General features: G+C 45.8%; 1 protein-coding gene across 3 annotated transcripts in view; it reads right to left on the bottom strand.

Annotated features, from left to right (window-relative positions):
• Nucleotides 1-1,106: 1,106 nt before the first annotated feature.
• The window catches only part of BID (BH3 interacting domain death agonist), a 53,415-nt gene continuing 43,295 nt past the window's right edge, over nt 1,107-11,226 (bottom strand). For all 3 annotated transcript variants that reach the window (XM_047739576.1, XM_047739575.1, XM_047739574.1), the window contains exons 3-6: nt 9,912-10,122; nt 7,077-7,216; nt 3,441-3,653; nt 1,107-1,449 (exon numbers count right to left, since the gene is read on the bottom strand). In XM_047739576.1, the coding sequence (XP_047595532.1) occupies nt 1,438-1,449; nt 3,441-3,653; nt 7,077-7,216; nt 9,912-10,122 (576 nt within the window). In that variant the 3' untranslated portion in view covers nt 1,107-1,437. The remainder of the gene's footprint in view (nt 1,450-3,440; nt 3,654-7,076; nt 7,217-9,911; nt 10,123-11,226) is intronic.

The raw sequence follows: 11,226 nt of genomic DNA, 5'->3' as shown, positions 1-11,226 counted from the left end.
CTTCCAGGATATGCCTGAGTCATTGTGGCTGAGATGTGCCCAAGACTGGACCACTTGTTTTTGATACAATGGACTCTTCATAATGCCAGCTTGGGGACAAGAGGTGATAATTTTGCTTTATGGGCTGAAAAACTCTAACTTGTCCTGGAAAAAAAAAATACACCAAGAAGTGTGTATAAACTGTATTAAGTGGTGGCCTATTATTAATTTAAGCAAAAACAATGGCAGGTGAAGGTGTTATGAAAAGTTGTACTACGAGAAAGTCTGGGATGATTTGTTTTAGAGCCCTTTTCCCTTAGCATTGACTCTTGGTATTTAAGTTGTTCCTTTTGGAAGAAAGTATCTCTCCCTAGTGAGAATCTGAACACTTTGATACATGTATGGATGAGTATGTATGTGTGATTTCCCTCATACTATGAATCCTTAAAAAAAAATTTTTTTCACTCCAAAACATTCGTAACAGTGTTATTAGAAGATTGATTTCCAAATGGTGACCTTCATACTGCGTAGCTTTTAGTATTTGCTACACATTGTAGATAACCAGGTTGCGACCCAGCCCTAGTGTGGTATGCATTTAATGCTGAACAGTGCAGTCATTTTTTCTTATCTTTTTTAAGATTTTATTTGAGAGAACAGAGGGAGAGGGAGGAGACTCCCTGCTGAGCAGGAAGTGCAACGTGAGACTTGATCCCAGGACCCCAAGATCATGACCTGAGCCAAAGGCAGCTGCTTCCCCAACTGAGCCACCCAGGCGCCCCTCATTTTCCCCTCTGATTAAACTCTCAAGGAACAGAAAAGTGTTTTTGGTAATAAAGTATTTCTCAGTACCTAATTACTCTTGTTCATATGCTTCCCCAAAGGGTCATATGCGTGGTAACAACAGTGGTTGGTTTTTAAATGGGAAGATTGTTATTTCCTTAGTATTACGATGTTCCTACTTTGAGAAGAATTTTTCATTTGTGAGGGTATATGCATCCGTCTCCAGTCCTTGCTCTCCTCAAACCCAATCTTGCCTGCTGTAAGACCATGTCCCAAGGTTCCACTTTAACAAACAGTAAAGTTGGGTTTTTTTTTTAACAACAACAACAAAAAAATTGTGTTTTTTTTCTTCTGTCTTACAATCGGTTCTTAAATTTAATTTTCAAGTGAAGAACAGTACAACTGAAATGAGATAAATGCACAATGTGTAGTGGATTTAGAAGATGGTATGAAACTCATTCAACAATGTGCAATATTTCCATTCAAGTATGTTAATGTAAAGATGTCTAAATGGATCACAAGCTTAAAACATCTTTAAAATAGAAATAAATATTATCTCATGAGTATCTTCTCTAAGAACTTTGTTTAAGTGGCTATAGCTCCATCTTGGCTGGAGGGAGCTGCTTTGTTGTCATCATATCAAGTTTTAACCAGTCTTGCTTCGGCAGAGGTGTCCATTCAGTCCATCTCCTACAGCAGGAAAGGAAAAAAAGCCAGAATTAAGCAGTCTAATTCACAAACCAGGATTCAGTTCTTAAGGACTCTGGAGCCATAATCAACAGAAGTGAAGCTGAGTTTTGTACACATTCTGTGGAGTCTCTGGAGTCCTGTCATCCTTCGAGCCCTTATCCTCCTCCTTGCTAGATGGGAACAACCACAGAAACAGCCTTCCCAGATGCTGAGATCTGGATCTTCACATCTGTTGAGTCACTTACAGTACCAAGAAGCACCTTAGTGGTTCTGAGGAATGGAGATTGTTTCATTCCTTCAGTAGTTTTAGGATTTTTTTTTTTTTTTTTGAGAGAGAGAGAGAGAACGAATTGGGGGAGGGGCAGAGGACTCCCCGTTGAGCAGGGAGCCTGATGCGGGGCTCTGTCCCAGGACCCCGGGATGGGATCGTGACCAGAGCTGAAGGCAGGCGCTTAACTGACTGAATCACCCAGGGGCCCCTTATCCCTTCAGTATTTGGTAAGTTGTTAATACAGATTGCCATGACATCTTGCTCACTTTTTCCCCCTTTAGATGGTTGTTGTTGAAAGCTGTCCAGGAACTTTCTCAGGCTTACCTTCTTCTAATAATTCAGCTTGACTTAATATACTTGAGTGAAGATTTATATTCATTCTCCTGTTTTAAAATGCTGGCATAGGGGCACCTGGGTGGCTTAGTCCCTTGTTTCCAACTCTTGATTTTGGCTCAGGCCATGAGATTGAGCCCTGCATCAGGCTCTGCACTGGGTATGGAGCCTGCTTACTAGTCTTCCTCTCCCTCCACTCCTCCCCGCAACTTGTGTGCAGTCTCTCTCTCAAAAAAAAAAAAAAAAAAAAAAAAAAAGCTTAGAAAAATGCTGGCATGTATGAAGGCCATGGCAGATACAAAAAAGGCGTTGAGACTGATCAGTAAATATTAACAGGGTTAGATACCTGGGTTATATTTCTGACACACAAAATCCCAAACATTCACTATTATTTTCAAATTTACAGTAAGATACATCTACTTAATTTCCAGTTAAAGTGAAGCAACAAACTTTAAGAATTGGCCCTTCTTGGGCAGCATCATAACTTATTTTTAATATCTTGGACAGGTTTTTTTTTTTTTTTTTAAAGATTTTATTTATTTATTTGACAGAGAGAGATCACAAGTAGATGGAGAGGCAGGCAGAGAGAGAGAGAGGGAAGCAGGATCTCTGCCGAGCAGAGAACCCGATGCGGGACTCGATCCCAGGACCCTGAGATCATGACCTGAGCCGAAGGCAGTGGCTTAACCCACTGAGCCACCCAGGCGCCCCCTTGGACAGGTTTTATGGAGAAGATTTTAGCTAGTTTTTCTCCCCTTTGACTATTTTGGTCTCTCCCCAACATCCTGTTTGGTAATGTAAATTATGGGCACCTGGTGGCTCAGGTCAAAATCCCAGGATCCTGGGATCGAGCCTCAGGCTCTCTGCTCATCGGGGAGCCTGCTTCTCCCTCTGCCCCTCCCTCCCAGCTTGTGCTCTCTCTCTCAAATAAATAAAATCTTTTTTTAAAAAAGTAAATTATACTTAATGTTTGTGACAAGGTGAGAGCAGATGAGCAGCTCAGCTCAGCTGAGGATACACCTTTCATGCTCCATTCCCACCTATACCATCCTATTCTGATTCGAGCAATAGCATAGCATAGTATACCTATGAAGTATGTTCTGATAGTAGCTTGTCTTAAAAATAACATTGATGAAGCTCAAAAGGGCATTAGGTGCTCATTACCACCCTCTACAACACAACTTTCTCACAGAAGCAAAACCAAGCCTTTCTACCTAAGCAAGAAGATCCTGAAGCCTTTCTTGTGGTTTGGTCACCAGAACAGAGGGAGAAAGGATGATAGGAGCCCTGTAGCAGAGTTCTGTTGGGTTTCCAAACCTTAGAGGGACCAGGCAGAAACCAAGAGGATTTAGTGAAATCCCAACGAGCTGACATCACTGGTTCTTACATTTCTGACTAAGTTCCTCACGTAGGTGAACAGGTTCTGGTTAATAAAGTTCACTGTTGTGCGAAAGACTTCACGGAGCAAGGATGGTGTGTGATCGGCCACCTTTTTGGCCAAGAACATGGCCAGTATCAGCATGGTCTTCTCGTCCTCCATGTCTGTAGGGTAAGTCTGCATGACCCGCTCCAGCGCAGCAGCGAGGCACTGCCTTCTGTCCTGCAGGGATGAAAACAGGGTCACACAGCACCAAGTTTACTAATATCTGCCTATGAGAGGAAAACAGTCCTCCAATGTTAAGTAGTAAGAAGCATGCTTTCATTTCACAGGGAGGAACGTATTAAACAGCTGAGGAGGTTGGAGAAGAGAATGAGAAATGATTTAATTTTGAGAGACAATGAAAAAGGGAGACTGGGCACACTCCCTGCAGCTGGACACTCATTCACCAAATTCATTTTTGTGGGGCATGTGTGTAAAATTTAGACAATGGAACTGAAGAAGCCCAAGTTCTTCCCTACCTCTAAGGCACTTAAAGTCAAGAATTAGTTAACTACCAAGATGTTTTAGACCTATCTTACTGGTGCAGACCTAACTCAGGGAAGGGGATGAAAGGGCCTAAATGTGCCATTCTCACCTAGCCTAGGTGGCAGGGGCGGCCCATAGACCATTAGACCCTAAAGGACCTTCAAGCTCATCAACTCAGATGCAAAGTTCAGTTAACACTGTGGGAGAGGGCCTAAGGCAGAACATTACCAAGTCTATGACAGCTGCTGAAGAACTCCAGAGGAGAGATCCCTGGAGTGAAGACCTGCTTGCAGGCAGAGGCTGACCTGGCTGACTGAAACTTGGAGGACAAATACATTTCTGTGTAGTGAGGAGCATTTGCACTTTCAGCTGGTAGTCAAAGGATGGAACCCTTCTCTCCTCTGAACTCCTGTAGACATAGATTTAATAGCCTTGGAACAGTTCTCTCTCCCACTACGTTTCTTTAGGAAAGGCAGAGTACTTTATGGGACCCAGCAAGGGTTGGAAGCTCTGTTAGTATCTGTGTATTGATTATAACCATCAAGTTAAGAGTAGCAGGCTAAATAAAATGTCACTTTTCTTGTGTCTTGACATTCTCTACTTACATTGTTATTCAACTCTCTGAAACCGAAGAAAGAATAAGTTATTTGTGGAAGAGTCATATACATTTTGTTAATCTGCTTAGATTTGTTAATCTGCTTGACTCTGACTTAAGGTTCAAGTTTCCTAAATGTCAAGTAAGTTGATTCTTCTGAAAGACAATTAACCACGCTATGATTCTTTTTTTTTTTTTTAAGATTTTATTTATTCATTTGACAGAGAGAAATCACAAGTAGGCAGAGAGGCAGGCAGAGAGAGAGGAGGAAGCAGGCTCCCTGCTGAGCAGAAAGCCCGATGCGGGGCTCGAACCCAGGACCTGGGATCATGACCTGAGCCGAAGGCAGCGGCTTAACCCACTGAGCCACCCAGGCGCCCCCCACGCTATGATTCTATTTCCAGTTGTTTTGTAGGCAGTCATGAATTGAGACACCTCACTGGACACTGGTCTGTCTGAGAGGAGAGCGAGGACAGACCTTGATGGTTTAATTAACAACTGAACATTAAAAGACAACCTACTGAATGGGAGAAGATATTTGCAAATGAGATATCTGATATAGGGTTAGTATCCAAAATATATATAGAACTTATACAACCCTAAAAAACAAAGAATCCAATTAAAAAAGGGCAGAAGACATAAACAGACATTTTTTCCAAAGAAGACCTACAGATGGCCAACAGACACATGAAAAGACGCTCAACATCACTTATCATCAGGGAAATGTAAATCAAAACTACAATGAGATTATCACCTCACACCTGCCAGAATGACTAAAATCAGCAACAAAGGAAACAACAGGTGTTGATGAGGATACAGAGAAAAAGGAACTCTTGTGCACAGTTGGTGGGAACGCAAACTGGTGCAGCCACTCTGGAAAACAGTATGGAGGTTCCTCAAAAAATTAAAAATAGAGCTACCCTGTGCCCCAGTAATTGCACTACTGGATACTTACCCAAAGAATACAAAAACACTAATCGAAGGGATTTTTATAGCAGCATTATCTATAATAGCCAGATTATAGAAGCAGCCCAAGTGTCCATCAATTGGTAAATGGATAAAGAAAATGTGGTATACAGTGAGATACCACCTCACACCAGTCAGAATGGCTAAAATTAACCAGTAAGGAAACGACAGGTATTGGCGAGGATGTGGAGAAAGAGGAACCCTCCTATGCTGTTGGTGGGAATGCAATCTGGTGCAGCCACTCTGGAAAACAGGATGGAGGTTCCTCAAAAAGTTGAAAATAGAGCTACCCTACAGCCCAGCAATTGCACTACTGGGTATTTACCCTAAAAATACAAATGTAGAGATCCAAAGGGACACGTGCACCTGAAAGTTTATAGCAGCAATGTCCACAATAGCCAAACTATGGAAAGAACCTAGATGTCCATCAACAGATGAATGGATAAAGAAGATGTGGTATATAGGGGCGCCTGGGTGGCTCAGAGGGTTAAGCCTCTGCCTTCGGCTCAGGTCATGATCTCAGGGTCTTGGGATCGAGCCCTGCGTCGGGCTCTCTGCTCAGCAGGGAGCCTGCTTCCTCCTCTCTCTCTGCCTGCCTCTCTGCCTACTTGTGATCTCTGTCTGTCAAATAAATAAAATCTAAAAAAAAAAAAGAAGATGTGGTATATATATACAGTGGAATACTATGTAGCCATCAAAACCCCCCAAATCTTGACGTGTGCAACGACGTGGATGGAACTAGAGGTTATTATGCTAAGTGAAATAAGTCAATCAGAGAAAGACAATTATATGATCTCTCCAATATGAGGAATTTGAGAGGCAGGGCAGGGGATCGTGGGGGTAGGGAGAGAAAAAGTAAGACAAGAAGTGACGGGGAAGGGAGACAAACCATGAGACTCAATCTCGGGAAACAAACAGAGGGGTGCTGGGGGTGGGAAGGTAGGGAGAGGGTGGCTGGGTGATGGACATTGCGGAGGGTATGTGCTATGGTGAGTGCTATGAATTGTGTAAGACCGATGATTCACAGACCTGTACTCCTGAAGCAAATAATACATTATATGTCAATAAATTTTTTTTTAAAAGATGTGGTATATATACCATGGAATATTATTCAGCCACAAAAAAGAATGAATGCTTGATATTTGCAAAAACATGGATGGAGCTACAGAGTATTACGCTGTGAAGTAACCCAGTCAAGAAAAACAAATACCGCATGATTTGGCTTATATGTAGAATTTAAGAAGCAAAACAAACAAAGGGGAAAAAGAGACAAACTGAAAAACAGATTCTTACTATAGAGAACAAACCACTGGTTACCAACCAGGGGAAGTGGGTGGGGGATGGGTGAAATAGGTGAAGGAGATTAAGAGCACCCTTATCTTGATGTTCACTGAGTCATACATAGAACTATCGAATCACTATATTGTATGCCTGAAACTAATATAAGTCTATGTTAACTACACTGGAATTAAAATTTTAAAAAACCTGACCACTGAAAAAAGTTCTCATACTTCCTGACTAACCCAGAAAAGGCAGTGGTGGATTTTCTCACTTACTTCTTCCGACAGTCTCCTATTCGTGAACTGTGTTGCCAGGTTATTCACCAGTCCTGGGTGGATGCTGCGATCCATATCGTCCCCTATTTTGGCGAGCTGCCTGGCGATATCCTGAATGATTTCCTCTTGACCCTGAGAATCTAAATGTTCAGGCAGGGGCACAGAGACACAGCGGATTCAGACAACGGCCCTGTCTGACCCCTCCCACTCCACCCCGTACCAGAAATAGAAAGGGATTCTGCTTTGGAAGACAGCGAGCCTGGGGCTCGCAGTGGGCTTGCTGAGCATGTGGTCTATTCTAGAAGAGCTGCAGTGTGAAGACCTGGAACCTGCACCTGAGGGCAGCCGGGGCAGGGTGCTGGGGCCAGGAAAGGGCCTAAGTGAGCAGAAAGACTGGAGAAGCAGGCCCCTCCCTGCACACAGAGTCAACATTTGCTTGTGAAAAGGACAGTGATACCAGGGCATCTGTGACCATGGGAGGCTGAGGCATGAATCTGACGGCACCCTTCCTGGCTGCCAGTTCTCTGCCCCATCATATAACAGGTGTCAGCCTCCATTAGGGCCGAGGCTCTGCCGCCAACCCGAGTTAGAGCCGCTCATCTGCCAAAAAGAGCAGCTCCTTCTCTCTGTCTGAGACCAACCCCGCTTGCCCTGCCATCTGCCCTCCCCCCTTCTTTCCCTCCCTCAGCATTCACTACTACACCATTTATCTATGTTCTTGGTCTGACTCCCTTGCCAGAAGGTAAACTTCCTAAGAGCTCTGATTCTTAAATGTTTTGTTTACTATCAAATACACAGCACTGAAAACAAGGCAAGGCACACAGGAGGTGCTCAATAAACTGCACAAATTAATGAGTCAATGAACGTATCCTGTACCTAGCTCCTAGTAAGTTCTCAATAAATGCCAGCTGTGGTTATTTCTCCCATGAAATCTATTTCCTCTGTGTCTGCATCTTCCCTCTGGCTTCTCATTTACCCAGGACGGACATCTCAGCCTCTGCAGTGCTTGCAGCTATCACATCACGTGATGCAAGCAGGTGTCCCGTCTTATCTCAGAGCACAGACACCCCTGTCCGTCCTCTGTCACCAGCGCCCCCACTCGGGTATGGGTTCTCTGCCAGCTCTCGCCTGGGTCATGATGGCAAGCTCCGAGCCCCCTCTCGCTGCCTGCCAGGCCCTTGCCCACTCTCCATGATATGCTGCGGCAAGCTGGGCATGGAGGTGCAGGAGTGAAAGAGGCTCTGAGGGAGTCGGGGCCCCAGCTGGGACCCTGAGCCCTCAGCATTTCACCTGCCCCTCACTGGTCTTCACCATGACCCATGGAGCATGGCTAGGACATCACTTCTCTACTCCTTCACAGGCTCGCAGCTGCTGAAGTGACAAGCTGCAGCCCAGCCTCAAAGCACCCTGGACCTTAACTTGTACTATTCCTTCCAAACACATTAGCCAAACCCAACTATTCACACAACCTTTCAAGTCTTTCCGCCTGCAAGCGTCTGCTGATGCTGTTACCATCGCCGCTTGCCAGTTTCCAAAGAACCAAAATGTACCCCTTCCTCCACAGGCCAGCTCAACCGCAGTTCCGGCCAAGCAGTCTCTCCTGACTCTCCAGAGCTCCCGCTGCACTCACGGCCTCACTGACCTCTCTGAGCTTTTCTACTTTGTTCCAGCAAACTTCAGGAGTCCTGGCAAATTCAATAAGTATTCAGCTGAGTAAATGAATTCACCAAGGGAACTGTGGTAAACAGAGCCTCTATTCTGCCTTTTGCTTCCAAATCTTGTCAGGTACTTAACTCACAGGCCAGTTTTCTACCAGAGGTGACGGATGGTATACAGCCCCATAATCACTTTTACAAATGCCCTTTGAGTGAAGCCAGGCTTTGCAGTCTAAGGGCAAGGAATGGTATGGAAGAGCAAAGGACAGCCCAGGTGGCAGCCTCTGGTTGCATTTAGCCCTGCAGCAGCTTCTGAGAACTAAGCTGTTCCTGCCCCCATGCCCTCCCTAAGCCTTCCCAGAGAGGACCAGTTGCTCTAACTCAAGTCTAGGGCCACCCCTAAACTTGCCTGGGTTCTAAACCACAGAAAGTCTTTGGCACAGAAAGTCCTGGCTCGTGGGTAACTCAGGCCATATCCCATCCACCCAAGTTAAGATAGAGCTGGAGGTCCAAAGGCTGAATCAGCTGTCGGTCTGCCCCATGGCCACCAGAGGGCAGTGCAATTTCCTATGCTGGGAGAAGGCTGGGCGGCAGGAAGAAGGATTTGACTCCGCTCTCTGCTAGGTTGGGAGGCCTGGGTCCAGGTCTTCACGAGTCACCTTAGGCTTTTAGGGCAGTGATTCTTACCAGGGCATATACCTCATAGACACCTGGGAGTCTTACCACCCTAGAGCACACTGGTTCGGGCAGCTGGAGTCAGGCCCAAGGACTATGCATTATGAAAATATTCCTCATGGAATTCTAATGTGCTCAGAATCCAGGAGAGGCTGATTCTGAACATGCTTCCCAGCCCTGCTCCCTCAGCCTTCACCTCAGGATGGCCTCCATCTGTGGAGGCTGCACCAATGGCAGAGAAGGGTAAAAAGTACACTTGGAAGGGATAGCACAGGGATGAGGGTGAGGAGAGGTGAAGTCTGGAAATCAACTAGGTAGAAAGTCAGGCCTGCGTCACTGGCGTCTTCAGGTCCAGACCAAGCCACCATATGACACAAACATCTATGAGGGACTGACACAAGATGGGAGACCGCCCCAAGCTCCCTTCCAAAACTTGGGTTCCCTGCAGGTTCCTGGAGACAGCAAGCCAAGATCTGGGGCAGAGGCCGCTGCGCCAGATGCCTACCTCTCTCCTCACTTGCCAGGAAGTGGCCGCAGCGGTTGCCGTCTGTCTGCAGCCCATCGTCTTGCTCCTCCTGCAGGTGAGCTGGCACGGGCAGTTCCCGGCCCAGGACCTCCAACTCTTTGTGGAAATTAGAGTCGGAGTAGCTTTGGAGGAAGCCAAACACCAGCAAGTTCGTGATGCGCTCATCCTGGAGGCCTGAACCATTGCTGACCTAAGATAAAAAGGGAGTCAGGAAGATGTGTGGGAACCCGGGCCAGGCCCAGAGGCCTTGCCTGCAGCTGAGCTTGGCAGGAGCTCTGGGGACAGCTGGGCCTGAAATAGCTTACTGGGCCACGATGTCCGAATGACCCCGTGGGCCCGACAGGCAGTGAGACCCAGTGGGCAGAGGCCAAGTCTGCAGTCAGTGCTTGCTTTAAGCAGTGCCCCCGTAGGTGCCAAAGAAAAAGTTCTACTTCTGCAGACATTTACATGACATCCTGAAAACACTGAGCTGGGGTAAGCTTGCTTTGGGAGGAAGAAGGTCCAAAGGCTGTTTTAGGGAAGTCAGCAAATAGCAATTGGATGCCATCCTTACACCTGCATGCTTTGGCTAACTCCCATGCATCTTTTAGCACCTTCAGCCCACCCTATCAGCTACGCAAGCAGCAATTAGAAGTTCTTTATTTTTCACAGTCTCCTTTGTGGGCTAAGATGCATCGTGTGACAGCCCATTTTCCATAAATCCTGGGCAGTAATGACTATAGATAATGCCTCCCTTTGGGCAGGCTTGGTTTGCTTCAGGAGGATATGGCCCTTCACCACAATCTAGATGTATGGGGATGGCTCCTGCTCTCACACAAGGGGCTCAGCCCCTCATCTGCTAGCACCACTTGCTGTGGGAGCTCGGCTCAGCATCTGCGCTCTGGGAGCCAGGAGGGTCGTTTCTGGGGTACTGACTGTCCTGGGACAGTGTTCTTGGCAAACAAAGGTGAGTGCTTCTACCCCAGCAGCCAGCTGTGCTTGGAGCAAGCAAAGACCTAGGATGAGCGAGGGAATCATCCAGAAGGCTGGGGATACTGAGATCACCCAGGAAAATGTAACAGGCACATACTTGGCTATAAGAGAAGCTCAGTAGAAGAAGATGAAGGTGCTGGTAACATTTATTTGTCTTCTAAGTCCTGAAAAATTTTCATTAAAAAATTTCAGAAAACTTTTAGGACAGTTTTTAGAGGGCAGATTGTTTTAAAAAAATGAAATACATAAAACAAGGTGCTTATGTATTGTGATTCAGCCTTTCCTTCTCCAGAATTATTTCTTAAAAGGGGGGGAAATATCA

Source organism: Lutra lutra, chromosome 8, assembly GCF_902655055.1.
Source record: "Lutra lutra chromosome 8, mLutLut1.2, whole genome shotgun sequence".
Classification (NCBI taxonomy): Eukaryota; Metazoa; Chordata; class Mammalia; order Carnivora; family Mustelidae; genus Lutra; species Lutra lutra.
The sequence above is the reverse complement of the archived record's forward strand: the minus strand, read 5'-3'. Positions and strand labels throughout refer to the sequence as shown.